The 20,795-nt window shown below is 39.4% G+C and overlaps 1 protein-coding gene across 2 annotated transcripts; it reads left to right on the top strand.

Annotated features, from left to right (window-relative positions):
* The first annotated feature begins 532 nt into the window (after positions 1-532).
* MSANTD3 (Myb/SANT DNA binding domain containing 3) lies at positions 533-11,306 on the top strand. 2 transcript variants are annotated; one of them, XM_083856064.1, is made up of 3 exons: positions 533-660; positions 6,134-6,579; positions 7,868-11,306. In XM_083856064.1, exons 2-3 carry the CDS (start codon positions 6,165-6,167, stop codon positions 8,275-8,277), a joined length of 825 nt encoding a protein of 274 aa, XP_083712190.1. In that variant the 5' UTR covers positions 533-660; positions 6,134-6,164; the 3' UTR covers positions 8,278-11,306. The 2 variants fall into 2 exon arrangements, with proteins under 2 accessions (XP_083712190.1, XP_083712191.1); XM_083856065.1 differs by lacking the exon at positions 533-660 and adding an exon at positions 5,543-5,561.
* Positions 11,307-20,795: the final 9,489 nt, after the last annotated feature.

Below are 20,795 nucleotides of genomic sequence, written 5' to 3'. Positions count from 1 at the left end.
GGGCACGCCGCGCTAGGGACCTGCGTCTCGGGAACTCCGCCCGCGCCCGGGGCAGGCGGGGCTGCCCACACGCTTCCTGGCGGCCGCCGGGTGTTCGCACAACACACACACACACACCACACACACATAACACACGCACACACACACACACACACACATAACACAGACACACACGCTCCCGTTTCCCCGCAGCGCCGCCGCACCTGCAGCAGCGGGATCGCCCGGGCGGGTGTCCCCGCGGCCCGGCGCTGTCCCCGCGGGTGAGGAGGCCGGACCGCGCCGCCCGAGCCGCGGCGGGCGGGAATCCAGCGCGGGGTTTGCGGGGAGCCGGCGGCCGCGGGCGGGGAGCTGAGGGAGGCGGGGAGCCGGGCAGGGAGGCAGGGAAGGAGGGAGGCGAGCGGCGCTTTGTTAGAGCAGCCGGCGGGGCCGCAGGGTGGGGCTGTCCCCGCCGCCGGCGCCCGTCCCCCGGGGCGCTGGGTGACAGCGGCCCCCGCCGAGCCCTCCCCGCCTTCACCGCCGCAGCCTCCGGAGCCGCCGCCTTTGTGGAGCCGGGACCTGCCCGCCGCTCTCCCTCAGGCAGAAGAGGAGCTAGCCAGGAGATATAAACCCCCCCGCCAGGCTCGAGTTAATGTTTGAGAAGTTGGGGTGCGGGAGAGTCTGGTAGGATTCGTTTATTATGGCTGTTTTTGATGGATTTCAGGCAGTCGCTCGGAATAACAAGCCGCGTCCATTACCTTGCCTGCGGGAAGCGCTCTGGGTGTCCTCCATGGGGAGCGGGGTGACCCGCTTAACATCTGTATCCCTAGTGTAATGTGATACAGATACCTACATATTGTAATGCATTTCCGTGTATAGCTATATAAAATCTGACAGGAGAAATTTGGGTAAAGTGCTGTGAATTTTTCTGATAGATGATCTTGTTTGTTTGCTGGGTGATCCATGATAACTATTCATTTGTACTAAACCGGGAGGCGGGGGGGGGGAGCACCCAAGGAGGTGGGATTTTTTAAAAATCTGATTAAAACACATTTTCTGTGCAGATCTCATCCATATTTTCAATGTGCTCTTTATTACACAGTGATTTCCAGTCTCAAGGTAGGCTGGGTCAGGCCTGGAACACTGATGGAAGCTCGGTGAGGAAAACCTCACATTAGAGGAAGAACACAGTTTACTGCTGGTTCTGTCATTCAAATGAAATACAAACCTGTTGTGGCTAGTTTGGGTCATTGCATTCCCATGCCTTTCTCTCGCCCTCAAGCAGTGGATGAAAACGACAGAATTTTGATCGATTTCCAATGTTGTTGATGAGTGGCTGTGTTTAGAGCTTCACCTGCAATTTAAGTTAGAGACATGAATTTTATTTTTATCAATCCTTGAATATTTCTGGTAGTAATTCTGTTGGCACTGGTCAGTGAACTTCATTATCACCCCATAAGCCACCACATTTTGCTAGCAACTCTTTTCTTTGGGTTTGGTTAGTGTAACCTTTTAAACATTTGGGATAATTCTTTCACCATAACTTGCTCTCTGCATTTTCTTATGCCTAAAAAAATATTTCATGGACCAAAAATGCTCACACATGCCAACTTAAACCGATTTTTGTTTCCTTTTATTGGGCTTCTTTGCAGCTGAGTGGAGCTTGGGTGTCTGTTTAGATGAGTGCAAGCAAAATAATGCTCGTGTGAACATATGTGTATTTCCTAACTTGTGTAATTTTTTTTCAAGCTATTCTTCCAGCAAATCACGTCACATGCCTTATAGTCTTTAAAAGAAGAATGATGCACAACATTCCACAGTAAAGATGAGGAGCTGAGAGATATTTCTGTTACCTTAAAGCTGTAGAGGTTTGTGTGAGAGGACAAATACTTAGGACACTGCTTTGTTTTAAGGCAAGTTGTGAAGTGAATCATGCCAGGAGAAGATATTTAGGATAAAGTGCTTTCTTACTGCATGTGTCTTGGAGCCTAGGCACCTGTAAGAGTGGGAGAAGCTTTCCAGTCTTTGTTTCTTAGAATTTACTCTGCACCTGTCCCCGTGTGCCCATACAAATCAATCCACTTTACAGGATGAGCTATACACAGTAAACTACTTTGATTTCAGCACAGATTTCTACCTGCAAAACTATATCCCAGGCATATGTCCTGGAAGGACTGCTTAGCCTTGAAAGGGAAATTCTATGGGCTTGTGAGAGTCCTTTCTCATATTCTGCAGAGGAGCCAGTGGGCTGCAAGAAGGTGAAAATAATATGCATAAAGAAAAAAGAGGTGAATATAAATACAGGGTGGTGTTTTGACACAACTTCTCGGTATTCTAACTTCTCCTGACATCTCAGAGTGCTTTCTTGTTCACCTAATTGCAAATGGGCTTTAATACATTGAAGAAAGTAGGCTAAGCATGTAAGAGCTTGAGAAGAGTGTTCCAAAACTCTTTTCTTCTGTGTATTAAACTGCCCACACCAGTTCTTGAGTTCCTTAATGCATCCTAGATCATAATCCTGGCTTCTTCACAGAAAGGACACTGTGTGTATGTTTAGGAAACAAACACTAAGAATGTGACTAGTGGAAAGAAAGACCAATATATTCTTCTCAGAGTAGGACTTACGTTTCCATTCATGAATGTTTAGTATTTGAACTTACAACTGGGGATCTCAGATGCTACCACAGTAAAAATAATGGAAGTAAATGATAGTGTGGTATTAAAGCGATACTTAAATTCACTCCATCCATGAAAGATGAGGTTTTATTCTAGTACATAATTTGTTAATATATATTAAGTCATATTTATAAATGTTTTAGATATTTACTGACATCAACTGATCTCGGCCAATCTGTGAAGCTAGATATTTAGCACCTGGAATTCAAAAGTCCTGGTAACATTGTTTAACTTTTTGAATATAGTCTCCAAAGTTCTGAAAATCCAGTTTTTCTAAATAAAGGGATTTCTAAACATAAACATGTAATGATTTTTTGTCTTAGATTCTCGCACCTTTTCAAAACTAGAGGTAAGATTTACATGGAAGGTAGAATCAGTCCTTTCTAATCACGTGGAGTGATCCTGGTTTTTCAGGCTTTGCAACTTGCTGGTGGGACTGCATTTCATCCCATTCCTTGGTGGAATTGAGGCTAAGATAAAGAACCAATGTTTAGTCCCAAGAATTTCATTTCAACAGCTGCCCAAAGGAACTTAATGGTTTGGAATGATGCAATAAGTATGTAAGTTAAATAGATTGAGTTCTATTCCATTATAGGTCTCTTTTATTTTATGTATTTTCAGAGTGGTTTCATGGAGTGAACTTGCCAGTTTTCAGTATCTCTGCTAGGATGTCAATTTCCTGACTACTTCTTCTTTTCCTAATTTGTGTTTTATTTAAGGAGCTCCTGAAGCAGATTCACTTCTAGTAGACCTAGACATTGTAATGACTGGTACAAGATGAAAGAAGTTTTTTTACTTACACCTAGTTTGTTCTGTGGGTTTATAGCTGTTTAAAAATTCTTGTCACCAACATGGGGGGTGACTTAAGTTTTCACAGTTATTTCACTATAAAAAATAACTTGATACAGTGTGACAAAGGAAATATTGGTTCGAGAAACTGTCTTCCCCCAGCTTTCTTTCATTTTTTCTCCTTTTGTTTTCATGTGAAATAAAGTGGCCCTTCTATGAGCAGCAGCACTATTACATTCTGATTTCCTATGGATCTTTCCCTTAGTCCCCTAGATCCTGCCTGCAGCAAAAACTTCAGCTTTCCCGTGTCCTTGTGACACCAGGATTTGGTAAGAGAGAGCAGAACTGTGACTATCCAGGACCCACACAGGTGCCAGCTGCCCAGTCAGGATGAGGCTGGAGATAACTCAGTCAAGCACTGACAGAAAGTGTAAACCAAGTGTTTACTGCCTTTTTCAGTAGGGGTACAACTTAGCTACTGACTTGACCTAGACTATTACTTATTTCTGTTCACTTTGCTCTAGTTTTGCTATTCCAGGCTTTGTTCCACCGTGTCCCCTGTTCTTTGACTCCTTTGTTTTGCTGGTGTCATGGTTTAACCCCAGCCAGCAAACAAGTACTGTGCAGCTGTTTGCTCACCCCTTGCCCAGTGGGGTGGGGAGGAGAATCAGAAAAAAAGTAAAACTTGTGGGTTGAGCTAAGAACAGTCTTATAATTGAAACAACATAAAATATAATAATAACAATAATAATACTTGTAGTGAAAAAGAGAGAGAGAGGAAGAAAACTTAAGAGAAACAAATTATGCACAATACAGTTCCTCACCACCTGCAGGTCCTGGCCAACTCCCTCCTCATTTATACACTGAACATAGCATTTTGTGGTATGGAATATCCCTTTAGCCAGTTCAGATCAGCTGTCCTGGCTGTGCTTCTTCACAGCTTCTTGTGCACCTGCTCTCTGGCAGACCATGGGGAACTGAAAATCCTTGACTTGGAATAAGCACCACTGAGCAACAACTAAAATATCCATGTGTTATCAGCATTATTCTCTCTAAATCCAAAACATACCACTGTACCAGCCTCCAAGAAGAAAATGAACTCTGTCCCTGCTGAAACCAGTACAGCTGGGCTTTGTGATATTTTATGGGCTACTCAAGAAAGCTGCTGTTTTTATGTCTGACTAGGTTCTCATTTCGATATTAGCTTGTCTGTTAGCTTTCTTTTTAAATATAAGTAGTTGCCTTTACTGAAAGAGATGGGAATAACTGTAAGTAGTAAGGTGTTTGGAGGAAAGCAACTACAAGGATGGCACAAAGAAAGTCCTAGTGCAGTGGAGTTAAGGAAAAATATATTGAGAATAGGAAACCTGAAGATGTTTTCTCGTGCATCATCAAGGAATGTTATGAAGGAAGTAGTAGAATCAATGGGCAAAAGACCAGAAAATTTGGGAGAGTCCTAGACCATTAGGAATATAAGTCAGTATATATGTTGTATCACTGGGTTTAATGATTAAAAAACAATAGAAATGAGAGCTGAGGCAGCATTTCTGCCCAAAATCTAAAAGTAATTTGAGCTACACAGTTACAGCAGAAAAGAAGGGGGAGAAAAGTGTGAAAAGGTAAAAGAACCAAAAATACATTTTGTTTCACAGTCATATGTTGTTTACTCAAGGCAACACTGCTTTTTTTGTTTTTGTTTTTTTTTTTGGTTTTGTCTCTGTCTTTTTTGGTTTTGTCTTTGTCTTAATGGCCAAGAATTCCCTGTTATCAGCTACCTTTTTCCTATTGGCTACGTTAGTGCTGGGCCTGAGAAGAGAGGTCCTTGCTGACATGGTGGAAGGGTATCACAGTGGCTGTGTTGAATAAGGCCAAAACTCTTTTTAGCCTGATTGTTGGCTCCCCAGAGTGACCAGCAGCACAAGTGCAAGGAAGTACCAGACATGCAGGGCCAGCAGTCAAGGGCAAAGGACCTGTACCTTCCACATGGTTGATTTCTGTAGTTATTTCTTGTCTCCTTGCAACTCATGCTGCTTCTCTGTATTGTGATACAGGTCAAGGTCCTGCTGCCTACTGGATATCAGCTGGGGGGGACTGAGCATGGGGGAGAGCCAAGCTGACAGGTCTTTTAAAAGGCAACTTCTTACTATTATTGCTCATACAGCTTTCAAATATTGTAGAGAGAAGGGATAAATTAGTTATACACATCCAGCAAGGACAGAAGAGGGTATTTTGCATACCAAAGGAAACCCAAACATGTCGAAGGTGGCTTTAGACATAAACCTGAACCTAGCGAGGGCTGGATTTTGGAATTTGTTCCTAACCTCACAGCTTGGAAAACTTTCTGGGAGTAAAAAAGTGCAATGAACAGGAAAACAAGGTATTAAAGCAAGACACTAAGTAAATACTGAGTATTTTGTATCAAGACAAATTGTAAGTCAACTATTCATTATAGTCTACTTCTGGCACTGTGTATCCACTAAAGTGGCAACACAAACCAGCAAGTAATTGTATTATATCTTATCTGATCCTTCCACTATATACTCTAGGACTACTCACAAGCTATTCTAGAAAATAAAATCAATCAGAAGCTATGCTTAGGAAGGTTTTTTTGCTAAAACACTAATACTGCAACCAGTTCTAATTTGTGTTTTTTTTTTTTTTTTCTTTTTTTCTTTCATCATTGTTTTCATAGGAATTGTGGCTTCTTCAAGAAACAGTAGAAAATGCAAAACGAAATTATAAAGCCTGCTAAATACTTCTCAGAAGTGGAGAAGAGTGTGCTGCTTGCATTAGTTGAAAAATACAAATACGTGCTTGAATGTAAAAAAAGTGATGCAAGAACTATTGCTCTGAAACAACGCACCTGGCAAGCACTAGCTCATGAATATAATTCACAGCCCAGCGTATCACTGCGAGACTTCAAACAGTTAAAGAAATGCTGGGAAAATATCAAGGCACGGACAAAAAAGATAATGGCACATGAAAGGCGGGAGAAGGTAAAAAGGAGTATTAGTCCACTTATAAATACTCACATCGTAGGGAAAGAGAAGATTGCCAGCATAATGCCTGAGCAAATGTACTTTTTGCAGAGCCCACCAGAAGAAGACCCTGAATATCAGCCTGATGCTTCTAGTCAAGGTATAAATGTTGCTGTAATAATGGGAGTAGCATTGCTTTGTATGTGATTTTGCCAGTGATTCTTTTTCAAATCTCTCCACTTAGCGGGGACTGCTGGATATAGAAAAGTAATTTCAGAGATATGATATTACAAGGCTCTGTGTATTTCCCTAGGCCTTTGGGAGTTAAACAGGTGTGAGGTTTTTCACAAATTTTATTCATCTGTTTTTGAAATATCTGCTGTTTGTCGCAAGCATCGCAGTTGCTGGCATGCTGGCTTTCCAGAGGACAGTCCCAAGGATATCTTTATAGTTTTTAAAGTATCATTTTGCTGGTTTAAAAAAAAAGAAGCCACCAGCAGCAAATTGATACACAATTGCCTGCTGCAAGAGTTCCCTCTAGGTATTTCCTCCTTTGTTTTTAAGGACTAAAAAGAGTATGTGCAGCCAGCCATATTTCACACTGCAGTCCACACTGGAGAATGGCTTTTCTGAAAAAGTTCAGCACTACATTCTTCTTTGTTTAGCAAGCATACCCAGAAGGAGTAATTCAATACCAGAAAGGAGAGTGGCTACAACAGTTTCTTGCAAATTTTATTATGTCAGGATTTCACACAGAAGATTGTCCTTGTCCAAAAGACAACAGCAGCTACATTGTTAGATAACATTTTTAGAATGTCTCTTTCATAATTGTATTTACCATAATTAATCATTGGGATTGGGATCGGAATGGAGTTTGAGACCCTCATTTGCAGTGGTATTCTGGTCCCTATGTAGTCTCCTTTATTTCAGAAGAATTGGTAGAGCCTTCTCAAAGAATGGAATAATGTGATTTTTCCTAAAAATATACACGACTGTGTTTATGACATCTACAGAAGGAATAAGGAAAGAACAAGAAGCATTCTTCCTAGTATTCCCGCAGTCTTTTGATATTCTTGTTACAACTTCACTTGACACTCAGATCTTTCATAAAAATATTGCAAGTCACATATAGATTTAGCTTAAATGGCTGCATTAAGGTTTTGCTCCAGGCTCAGACACGTAAATTTAGGTGTCCACTTACAAGTGTCTACATTCATTTTAGTCTTCTGAACTCCCACTGTAGCCTTGGAGGTCTTTCAACAGAGCCCCAAGTGGTTCTGTTCAGCCTATTATTCCTTTAGTATTCTGTAGCAGAACTACATTATGTAGTGCTTTGCTACTGGAGCATAAGGTTTAGATGCATGTGTCAGTAACTTATATTATCACATTTCTGTTTCCTGAAGCCAGGGAAGAGAATACTATAATACTTTTTCTTCTTTTGTTTGCAGAGTCATTTGTTGTGTCAAACAGAGAACTTTGTGATGAAGACAAAGAGCTGGTACATTTTCCAGTGTGCGAAGGCACCTCCCAGCCTGAGCCTTCATGTTCTGATGTCAGAATAGCAGCAGATAAGAACTACAGAAGTAAAGCATCTCAGGAAAGTGCTCTGAAAAAGATGCATGAAGAAGAACATCATCAGCAAATGTCGATTTTGCAACTTCAGTTAATCCAAATGAATGAAGTTCACGTGGCAAAGATACAGCAAATAGAAAGAGAGTGTGAGATGGCTGAAGAAGAACACAGGATAAAAATGGAAGTGCTAAATAAAAAGAAAATGTATTGGGAGAGAAAACTGCAGACCATTACAAAAGAATGGCCTGTATCATCCTATAACAGACCCTTTCCTAATTCACCTTAGGCTGAACAGAAGGGCAGAGAGTCAGTCTGATTTAGCACATTTAGGAGTAACACGCACTGGAAAGAGGATTTTCTACTGTGAATGTATAGTGACAGGATAGGTGCCTGGCTGGTAGTGAACACACTATGACTCTTAATGTTTAGGGAAACAGTGGTATAGTTCACCAAGAGGAAGACTCTTGTTCATTTGTAGGTAGTTCTGATTTGTTTAGCTCACAGACATGCACAGTGTTCTAAAATGTGAACATATTTTCCCCTCTCAGAACACCCTTGATCCTTGTGAAATTTAAGGTACTCTGGGTAATTCTTACATTGGGTGTTCTTAAGAAAACGTAACAGCTTCAAACATCAGGCTGTAGTGTTTGTTTTGATTTCTATCACTTCCTGTCTACCATTTCCCAAATGAAAGCAAAGGTTGGAGTTGCTCTCTGCTATTGAGACAAAAGGTGATTGACAGCTATTAGTTGGTCATTATGCTGAGGCTTAGGGAAAATAAACTAGTTAATACAGTCCATAACTTATTCTTTATAGAAGATGTGAAAATGAAGGATGTAGCAGGAGGGACACTGTAGTAACAGCCCTCTCCTTCTGAAGAACAGTAATGTTCCCAGCTGGTTGGCTGACTGAGTGAATCATTGTGGAATGGCCCTCCAGCTGTTTGAGCCTTGACACTTGAGAAGTTAAAAAGAAGGTGACTTCTTCCTCAAAAACCACTGTGCTTGTTCTTTCATTTCCAGGCCCATGTTGTATTGAAGAAGAATACCTAAAAAGGAGGGTCAAATGCTGATGCCAGCACTGTGTGCTGTTCACCTGAAGTCATTCTGAGGGGAAGAGCTTTTTAAGTATTCATAAAGCTCTCAAAATGCAGTGACCCAGCCAGTTCATTGGCAAAGTCTCCCTGTATTTTCCTATGCAATACTTGATGGTGTAGCAGCTAGCTTGATTATTTATCCTTAGCTAGAAGAAAACACTAAGGCTCACCCTCTTTTCCTTCTCATAGGGTGGGAAGCAGTTCAAGGGAATCATTCCTGTCTTGAGGCACTGTTCTGTTCTGTTCTGTTTTGTTCTGTCCTGTGCATTATGGTGCTGTGTTTCTTGCCTTTGCCGTCAGTGAGGGGTGATGGACATGATTCGTATGAAGGCATTCACATGAAGGCCCCCACAGATTTTGGACGTCCAGAATAGTAGATAGTAGGAAAGCACAAATAAAGATAATCTTTACCCTGGCAATCATTTATTCTAGTGGGGCAAGAGTTAAGAAAATGTGGAATGCAGAACCCTGCAAGGATTCATAAGAACTTCTGGTGTGTGAAAACCTGTTTTACAGGAAGGTGTACAACCATCATTTGAAGCAGTGAGAAAAATGAACAAAACCATAAATTTTCATTGAAGAACTGAGTATCACATTATTCAATAAAGTATTTTCAGATCATGATTCCTGAGGGGAAGTCCATACTGTGAGCGGTGTGTTCAAAGCAGAGTATGTTACAAGGCATACATTCCCAGTTACGCTCCTATCTCTTTCCCTGGATGTCCTTTCTGGTGAAGTGAGTTCATTTTGGTTTTGTTTCGGATTGAGTAGGGTTTTGTGTGTGTGTGTGTGTGTGTGTGTGTGTGTGTATTTCTGTGTGTTTTTTGACTTGCTTTCACTGCTGGTGATTCATCTTTGCAAACACTGCCATTATCAACCACAGGCCTCACTGTGGTTAACAGTGTGGCACCTGCTCTACTTCCTTAAATGTGCTAAAACCAGCAATCACAATGGGAGCTATTTATTACAACTCATTTTACGTGACAGAGAAAAAAATTGCTGGGCTGCTGCTGCAAGATAAAAAAAGTAGGGCCTGGGTGAAATCTGAAGACGGATCTTTTTGACCACAAACTCAATATCCTTGTAAATTTGCTGTGTGAAGAAAGTGCAGGAATTCCAAAGAAGGTTGTTGTTACAGGCACTTTTATTTTTCTGCTGAATGAAAACACTTTTGGAAGGTATAATAACAGTAGAGAAAAAAGAAAAGTAAACAGTAGTGAGGAGAACTTGTTCTGAGATGCATTCTGTGGTCTGGAAGATGAGTCAGTTATTTGACTGGTTGTGACAATTGTTCAGGCACCAACCAAAAAAAAAAAAAGGACAGGGAAGACATTTGTCTTAACCAATTAAGACATTTGTCTTAACCTTCTGCACTTGTTCTAAGTGAAAGTAAATGGAAACCAAGTGTTAGAAGGTAATGAATGGAGACAATTTCAGCACTGTGAAGAGGGCATGAATAGGGAGACAATCCAAGTCTAGACAGCCTTGGAAATTATGAAAAAAATTATGAAATAGTCAGAGAGGATCTCACAAAATGTGAGATAAGATTAGCTTGAACTCCTGGAAGTTACACGATTGCTCATGAAAGATTGTTTTATTTTTATATTTAAAATTTCTTTAAAATAAGCATGTTTTCAAACTGTACTAAGTGAACAATGCCTTGCTTCTTGGTATATTTTCTTATTCTGAGACCAAAAGTTACAGTTCTTAGGCTGAACAATAGACCTTTTAATTCAGGTTCTATTTAAAAGAAAAAAGATCATAAGAGAAAGATTACAAAGAGCCAAGATGAAGGTATGAAAGAAAGAATGATCATTACATGCATAGGGGAAGAATGGGAATGTGACACCTAACATAAATTATACAAGATGGTTTTGTGGTACAGGCAAAAAATGGTTCACAGATGACACAGACTTTTGCTTTCCCATTTGTAGTTGATTATATTGGTTGCTGTAAAATTGGGTGATAAACAGAAAAATTTAAAAGATAACAGGAGGAAGTAAGTATCTCCTTGCCAGGTTTTCGCTTTATGAAATGATCAATGTGATGGAATTGAAATTACTTGAGAAATTATTTTGCCTTTGTTGTTGTTGTTGCCATTACTCCCTCTGGTAGTAGACTTTATCTTTTCTTGTGTTTGACTTTTCTTATATGTAATACGGCCATCTCAGACAATATGTCCATTTGCTTCTCTCCTGTTCTTTTCTAGCTTACATCATTAAAATACACCCACATAATTGTGTTTTTCTGTTAAGCATTTGGCCAAGGTGTAGTGCATATTCTCCAGCTTTTTCCACAGATTGAATACAGCAGTGTTTTAAGAAGAACATGCCTGTTCTTTTCTGGATTTGCTATTGAACTTTTTGTCAAGAATGAACTTAAAAGATACACAGGGGAAAATGATCCCTTCTTAACTCCATACAAAAACGTGTACCAAATAGGTAGTGGCCATTGTTCTCAGCCTCTGTATTCTTATGAAGAGAAACAAAGTATGGTGAATTCCCTTATGCTCCCCAAATTAACATGAGCCTATCTCCAGGTGCTATCTTTCCTTGGAGGTAATCTAATTTGTTCCCTAGTATAAATTTTTTCATGTCTTGATTGTTTTTTCTCCTGCATTTTTACCTCATATATCTGTTTACCCACAGTTTTTTAACCAGCAGCGTGAGCAGGGGCTTTCATTCAGAGACATGTGTTTCGCTCTTTACTTCCTCCTGCCCAGACTGCCCATACCACAGCATTTGAATATGAAATGGATGCTCCTCTAATGTCACCTTCCCTTTCCACAGAAAGCATGGTTAATTACCTTTTCCACACAGCTGCCAGTACATTCTGGATTCTGTAGGCAGGCTAGGAAATAGATGTTTTTGAAGAGAGATTATTATTGAGAAAGGCCTGTATGGAGAAGAGCACTTCCTCCATTCCAGCTCCATGTAATGTGGGAGGACAGTCTGTGACCACAAAGTGATTCATCAGGACCAGAGTTAATGCAGGGTGCTGAAGCTAAGTGATTTTGATTCTTCCTAAATCCTTGGAGTTCTATAGAAGTTAAGTTTGAGGTTTCCTGGTAAAAAACTTCCTTCTTTCTTGGTAGTGGAGGAGTCTCAGTGGAATCCTTTCACAGCTTCCTCAAACACATATCCTGGCAAACAACATATCCTGACATCTATTCTGCTTCTTTCAATGCCCAGGCTGCTTTCTCACCAGAGCAAGGAAGCTTGCTGCTTGCCACCAATCCTTTCTCTGAAGCGCCTTCCTACACTGCAGAGATGTGTTTAGGCGGGGCTGAAAACACAGCCCTCCCCAGGCACTGCTCAGAGAAGTGATCCTTACAGAACAGGTGCACCTCATGTGGCTGAGCTCAGCACTGAGATTTTGGGCTCAGCACTCAGACTCTGAACTATTGCTACTCAGAGTCACAGTATTCCCACTGCAGCCCTGTGATCAGAGAAAGAGGGATGGCTCAGGGCTGCCTTTTTCTGAGCATATAGTGCAGCTGAAGATGTTGTACTGAATTTTGTTTAGTGAGCATTCATCTCTGTATTTTTCCAATACCAAATTTTAGCATTCTCCCAAGGATTTGTATGATTGCATAGGTGTTTTTCAATGATCTTTTGCAGATTTTTTTTTCCTGGTTGTAGTTAGAGTGGCTTTTATGTGTCCTTTTCCTTCTTCTCTATTTGCATTATAATGTTCCAGTTTTGTTCTGAATCTCTGTGTTTACTGTCTGTACAACCACACATTCATGTATCGTGTTTTCAGGTATTTTTCGCATTATGACATTGAAATAATAAACTGCTACATGTTTGTATTTTGCTACTCTGGGGGTAGAGGAATTACATGTAAAATCTTAAAATAACATCTAATTGATTTTTTCCAGACAAATCCCTCACAAGTAGTCTTGTGATTTCATATTTTGAGCTAGCTTGCTATTTTTGAAAGTCTGATGCACCTTAATTGCTTTCATAAGATAATTACCTGTCTTTTCACATTATTTTCCTGTTTCTTCTCAAGACCACTGACTGTATATTCACACATCATCACTCTTTCTGAACTTTGTGCTTTTGATAAAAAGGAAGATGACCATTTGTCACCATCTGTAAGAACAGGATATTATGTTTTCCAGTGAAAGCAAGCAGTGGTCTCTGTTTCTGGTATCACAGACTGACTTCTGTGCTGATGATCAGCTTGATTCTCTGACATGTAAATAAGGTGCACATAGAAATGTGGACAGATTGCTGGACCTGAAACTAGAAATACAATAGAACTAGAAATGTACTAGCTGTCACTCTGAATATGTTACTGTTCTGATGCTGAAGGGATTAGGTATCTGACAACATCATCAGTCACGCTAATAATAAATTAAAAACTTGCAAAGTCAAAAATAAAAAAAAAAAGGCTGGTTTTCAGAATGAGTCAAAGTGAAGACAGCTTTTAGCTGTCCCAAGAGGTAACAGTGTCACACATGTCAAACAATTTCCCCTCATGGTCTTCACTTCTCTTTCCTTTGAGGCTCTGGACACCTCTATCATAGTGGATTCACAAGTGCCTGACAATAAGAAAAGTAGCTACTTTCAAGTAGGAATCCCATGAGAGTTATTAAACCTCACTCTTTGTAAAACTGACATTGGATAGTTGGACAGTTTTCCAAGACTACATTATCCAGACACATGTGTACACACTGTGGAAAACCATGTAAAATCTGTCCAGCACATAGTTTGCCAAATGGCATAGGATGTACAGCAAGGAAAAGAAAAGGTTATCTACTCCATGGCTGTGGGTTGTAAAAATACTGTATTCAGGAGAGTATGGATGAGCATCACAGATGGTCAACCTCTCTAGGGATCAAGAAGTATTTTTGCCAAATCTTTTAGTCTGTCAAAACAGCCACACAAAAATGCAAAAGGAACAACAACAACAAAAAATTAATTCCTAGAAGCAATCGCTTCCCTTCTTGATGAAGAGCTGGCTAGAGACAAAACCTACACTAGACAGATATGTATTTAGGGAAACAAGTCTCTGTTTTAACAGATATAAAACAGATTTGTAGATTGTCCTTATTTTATTTAGGTGAGTTTTTAAAATGTTGATTAAGATTGTTTGCTTTCCTTTTGTTGTTCAGTCCAGCTTCAAAATAGTTGTGTGCTTCGGTCTCTAACCAACTGTTAGAGCACCTCATTAATCAAATTTGTTTGGCAGGAGCGTTGAAGTGAGTTTATATTCAGCACAACTTGAGATTAATTGTATTCCACAAATCTTCAGATATTCCTTCTCAGCTATAAGAGGCTGTTCTTGGAGACACCTGAACATGAAACTGGAATTACATGCCTATTTAGTAGTAATTTATTTTTTATATGGCACTTACAGGTTGCTATATGAGCTGCTCAAGCTCTGCCCATTGTTTGGTCATGTACAGATTTCTCTTTTCTTTTCTTTTCTTTTCTTTTCTTTTCTTTTCTTTTCTTTTCTTTTCTTTTCTTTTCTTTTCTTTTCTTTTCTTTTCTTTTCTTTTCGAGTTGTGCCCTGAAATTATGTACTAAGCCACAAATGGGCCAGCTGAATTGCTCATATAGTGCCACACATTCTGTGTCACAATATAATGGGGAGAGGAGGAGGAATCCTGCTTCTGTTAAATTGTAGAGTTTTGAAATTTGACCTGTTACCCTTACCAAAGTTTTCCCAAAAATTATTTTGTTCTGTTAGACACCTATGTAATCCCACTGATCACTCCTTCAGCTGATCAATGAATTGCTTGGCTTTATTTGAATTCTAATCCCATGGACTGTGTGAAGTCTGAATTGACACACACAACATAAATTCCATTTATTTGAAAAAGGTCTTATAAATACTGAGACTCTGGAAAGTGCAAATTAGGGAGATGATGTGATGAATTTGGTATTTAAACCAGGGCAGAAATTTTGGCAGGCTGGGAGTTATCACTGCTGACCTAATAGAGAGGTTCAACTTCTGCTTTGGGAACAATAATATCCAATACAAATATTGCCTTACCTCCAATTTTCCATCTGAATTGAAGCATAATGAGAAGTCCTTGCCAAATAAAGCAACACTGGTTTCCAAAATGCACTTAATTAGCTTTCAACTGCTGGCCTGCATGAGGCCTCTGAGGCTGGAATGGGCGTTAAGTTGCACTCTGTTGGTGGCTGAGAGCATAAGAAGTCTTCCCTTACTGATTTTATCCTGTTTCCCTCAAATGCAATACTCCTGCCGGGATATACTTAGCCACACGGTGGTGCCAGTTGAACCACGGCAAGGTGCTCACATTCTCATGTTGTCTGGCATCTTTTCCAGTTACCAAAACACATGATGGAGGTATTTGAATAAAAAATAAGAGGTTTTAGCCAGCAAGAACAACTGTCATTGCTAACTGCATCACTGAGGTGCCTTCTAAAATTGATAAGGGAGAAATTTAGAGGTATAATAAATAATCACAACCATGCTTTGTCTCAGCAAGTTAAGACACTGTCTCATGGGGTAAATCTTGCTTTTACTCCTCTAGTAGACTGATAAAAACGTTGCATGCTTCCAGTTTGCATTGCCACAATCCCACTGAAGCCAGCAAATTTCTCTACACTGTACCGTGGCCTCGGTAGATGAGTGGATCTCTGCTCTCAATCTGGTCCAAATACCACCAACTCTTCTGTAAATCCAACACAAGTGTGCTGTCAGAGAGCCAGGCTGAGAACATCAGCTGTGGGACAAGACTGGCTTAAATTTAGACTCTTCTCTTATACCCAGCATAGACACAATAGGCTCAAGCCCCACAGCACAGCAGACTTAAACCCACATCCTGCCACAGCTTCAAACACAAGTAAGGACATAGTGACAGCCGTGGGCAACTTCAGTGAGCCATAAAATTGGCTTTGGATGGTAAACAATTGGTTTTTTAAATTGTTGTACATTAAAATGTTCCAAATCATGGGACAACTTAAAATTATGCCTTGTCAGTGTTTAGTTACCAAGAGCAATAAATTAACACAGCTTCAGTCTGACAGGTACAGTTTCATGTCAGGATTCTTAAATAATACAAAAAAAAAAATCCAACTCTGTTAATCCATGCCCACTTAGATATATACATAAATTCAACCAAATAAACATATTTTTGGTAATATTTTGTATTCTCAGCTATGTGTGGATTTTTGCATTTATTTATACTTTCCACTTCTTCTTTTCCTCAAGGGTTTAAGGTTAAATAATGAGAGATCTTATCTTCATCTTTTCAAGATGTAGAGATTATGACATTTTACAGCAATAGCTGAAAAAAACCCCTTCTGGTAATCAGTAAATGCAAATACAGTGATCTTCCAGTCTGTCCTGCTTCCCACAGAAGCTATGGTTTGACCCTAATCATGCCCTTCTTTTTGTGCTTGCGTTTCTGAACTCCAGTCACAAGATGTACAAGCTGTTCTACCACCAGCTACCATCCAGCAGCACTCATGTGGTTACAGAGCTTGTTCTTCAGAGGTGCTGACCTGCTGGGTTTTTGACTGACTTGTGTTGCTGAGTAAGAACCTCTTGTTTCCAAAAAACCACACAATTTAATAGCATTACTTTTACAGTAACCAAGAAGTGGAAATGCATTAAGAGATAATATGTTTTCAAAGGTGTTACGGCCATTTCTCCTAGTACTACCATCTTGTGATGGTACATTAATGGTGGCCATGTTTAGAGAAGTTTTATCTCTCCAAGGTGAAAAAGAAACTTTCACTTTAATCTGGCAGTGACCGTGAGTATTATTTGAGGTTGTGCCATGTGGTTCTTTCTCCACCATCACTTTTTCTTATCCAGCAGAATCCTCCCCTATTTTACATGTATATTCCACCAGTGCTCAAATTGCACCTTAATTTGTTTGATCAAGGAGACTGCAAGGATCCTCTGAAAACCTCTGAAAGTGGTAATCTTTCCATGTGTCTTCCAGGGGTCAGGATCACTGCAGTCCAAATGCAGAGGTATTAAAAATTGGACCTCTAAAATGTTGCCATCACAGGAGCTTGAGAATCTCAAAGAGAACCCTAAATCTAGGCAGTCCTCATTGTCTTTTTGTATAAATGGTCAAATAATTAGGAAACCACTGTTTCTTTACACCATGTTGTATGTGACATTAGATTCTATTGTATTTTAACAATAAGTAAAATTACATTTTTTCATGTTTGTGGTTATGGTCAGTAAGAATCTGAAACAGAATGAGCACTCAAGTACTGGGCTATTTTGTCATAAGATACTTGAATATGTATTGCTCCTTCTGATACTGAGTATTTTAATGGAATATTAGATGATATCTCTTGTGGTCTTTGCCTTTTAGTAGCTACAGTTTTTCCTGGGGTTTGCTTTTTAAATTGTGCTAAAAACGATACATCTCCTTTTTAGCCAAGTGGTAGCCACTAGGTTGATCTGATTTTCCTAGCATGGTGTCAGCCCAGTCACCTCACCTGCTGAAAAGTGTTGTTTTAGTATTTTAGTGCCTCAGACAACACCAGAGCTGGTTCTGGTGTGCACGGAAGTAGTTTCTGGAACTGCACCTTTAAATAATTTTTTTTTTGTACTGTTGTTTTTTATTAATAAAAAAACACCCATATTATAGTTTGAATCTTTAAAGATGTCATAGTATGTCTGAGTCCTTGCAAATGTGATGAATGTAGTTTTCATTATCTTTATTGTGTGGCTAATTTTTATAGCAAATTCTTTGTTTTTCCTGCAGAAACAGTGAGTAAAAGGAGAACATGTAGGACCCTAAAATATATATATATATTCTCTTGGCTTCAACAAGAGGTACTACTGGGGAAAGAAATTTAATATTTTTTTTAAGCAGGAGAATGTACTATATGCTTGAAACTCACAGCGTATGTAATAAGGATGACTAAATGTACATTTTGGTGCCTTGTTTCTTGTAAAACGTTTAATCATAAATTACTAAACATAAATAATTATGAATTTCTGAGAAGACATATCTAAATATTGCCAATAGAAACTGTATATTCACAATAAATCATCATCTATTGTTACACATTAATTAGATGAGATTTTTAGTCTCCATTCTTTCAGAGTTGTTTTCAAATAATGTCATTTAATTTACACACAACTGCTATTTCTGTCTCTTAAACTAAACTCCACTCAACAGAATGGAACAGAGCAACTTTCTTAGTTGCACTGTCAGATTTTGTGGGAGAAAGTGCTGCTTGTGATGCCTGTTGTACATATTCACCACAGAACTTTATATTTGGTTTGATTAAGTGCTGGTACAGTCATAGGTTCCTCTCAAATGTTCTCACCATAGACCTATTGCAGACCAGGTTTGGGCTTGAGTTAAGCACCAGCAGTTTGCTTCTGGATGCCCTGTGCCAGGCACTGCTGGGCAATAAAAAGAATTGGTTCCCACTAAGAGCACCTTAATAATCTCAGTTCAAAGACTATGTAGAAATCCAGGAAACTAAACCATGCTGTGACACATCCAAGAAAGCCAAAATCTGTCCCACTCATGAGCAGCAAGATGAACAGTGGGGTTTGAAAACCCACGAGGCTGAGTGCTTAGAAGGAAGGAGAGGAGAAGGAGAGCAGTAAGTGGATAAGTGCTTCTCTAAGTTTTCTGCACAGACTATATGTAGTAAAAGCCACTCTAGTGTGGGACAGTTTTCCAATGGTGTCTTGTCTACGCCACATGTAGAACCTGATAGTGAGTATTCCAATGTCCATCCCAGAGGAACTGGGATGCAACTGTAGGGACAGCTTGATTCATGTACACAAGACCATACAAAAGCATTTACAGGTCAGGCCACAGATCCATCTAATCCAGGGTCCTACCTACAAAAGGTGTTTGTAGCATCTGCCCTGTAAAAAGTTAAAATAAATGTGACTGTACAATGTTTCATAGCATGCACTGCTCCATGAGGCAGAATGTCTGTGAGATCATAGTGGAATCTTTGTCTATAATGATCTTTAATGGATTTTTTCTTGTAGAAATCTGTGCAAGCTATTTCTGAACCTATGTAAACTATAAGTAACAAGGTATTCCAAATATAAGCAGAGTGAAGAAATACCTTTCTTGATGAGCTCTAAAGCCAATTGATGCTAATTTAGCTTGCTGCACTCTCTCTCCATATATAATCTTGAGTTAGGAACTCATAGATCTTAAATATGGTTTAAATAAAGTAAGGGCTAACAACAACAGCTCATTCAGTCTTTTTTCTCTTGCAGCAACACAAGGTTGGTTTTTAATTGATAAAGAAAAATATCAGAAATTCTCTTCTGGTCCATTTGTTTAGAAGACCACAAATACCTTCATGAGATATGAAAGAAAAGAGCAAGTATAGAATAACTATATATAGAAGTAAGGACTTCAGTTTGATAGTTTTCAAGCAGACACTTCACTTAAAACGGTTTGCTGTTTTTCTTTGCTAGCTCATTTTCAGTAAGAGAAGGAATAGTTCCACTGAGTTAAAAACCCTTCATGCTAGATGATTGCTTTTGTCCAGCAGAGTGCTCCTCAGATCATTTCATCTTACTGAAGATTTCCAGAATGTGACCATGGGACAGCAAAAAGCAGGTTTGAGGGTTTCTGTCTACAACCTTTATCTTACCACTTTGGATTCCTGAACAGATGTAACCAAGTTTGTGGCTGATGAAACCATCAAACTCAGCAGGTTTTCCTTGTAATCAAATCCACAAGATTCAGTACAGTATTCCATAATCAGGATTTTTTTTTTCCAGATAATTTGAATGTTCCCTGATAAAGGTAAAACCATGAACCGAATGACCTCGTATGATAAATGGTTATAAACTTGGCTGGTTCCCTGAAGTGGCTCTCTACCATACATACCCCTTTAATTTCTAAACCACCTGGGTTGGGAGGTTTCACACTTCATCTTCTTGGTGACAAAGGGAAAGGAACAACAAAGAATCCACTTCAAAGTGGAAACAAATGTACCTATTGGCAAAGAGTACTGTTTATCAAACAGAAGGAAATAGAAATCGATAGTAATAAATATAGACAAGAAGCTAATGAGGTTCAACAGTAATAAATAAACAGTGGGAAAAGAAGCCTTGACTAGCAGATCTAAACACAAGAAGAAGAGAGTTTCTGAGGTGTACAAGACAGAGAAAAAACCTCTTAAAATTTTAAACTATATGTTCCTATTAGTATATGCCAGTGGTAAATTCTTATTGATACCAGAAAAAAACAAACAAACAAACAAACAAAAAACAAACAAACAAACAAACAAACAAACAAACAAACAAAAAAACCACCACCAACCAACCAAAACCCAAACAACACCCCCCCCCAAAAAAAAAAAAAAAAAAAAAAAGAGGAAAAATATTAAAAGTATTAGTACCTTATGTATTTAGAAAGCAGTGAGATATTGTTTTATGGGTGATGGCTTACTTGTCATATGGGGATGACTAGGAATCCCATAGTCCTTTCTACAAAAAGAGAATGTTGGATTTCTTGCAGAGGGAGAGACCAAATTTGGAGGATTGGGGTTTTTTCATTAAAATGTGTAGGACACTTGTACCAAAAGTGCAAGGAATAATAGCTGACCATTGCTGCTCAACTGATACTCATCTTGGAATACTGGAAAAATTCTGAAGCCTTGAGGCCCATTGATGGTTTCTAGTTGAGAAAAGCATCATGAGGGAAAGCTGTGTGTAATTACTGTCCCTTCTACAGAAAAGAACCCACAACTTTATCAAATAAA

The sequence above is a fragment of the Zosterops lateralis genome (assembly GCF_965231275.1).
Source record: "Zosterops lateralis genome assembly, chromosome: 1".
NCBI classification, from domain to species: domain Eukaryota; kingdom Metazoa; phylum Chordata; class Aves; order Passeriformes; family Zosteropidae; genus Zosterops; species Zosterops lateralis.
This window is presented reverse-complemented; position numbering and strand designations above follow the sequence as displayed.

Excerpts from the sequence above, each read along its gene's own strand:
- MSANTD3 (XM_083856064.1), top strand. The coding sequence starts at position 6,165 with ATGCAAAACGAAATTATAAAGCCTGCTAAATACTTCTCAGAAGTGGAG. Across the intron at positions 6,580-7,867 it reads GCCTGATGCTTCTAGTCAAG|AGTCATTTGTTGTGTCAAAC; the intron begins GTATAAATGTTG and ends TTTTGTTTGCAG.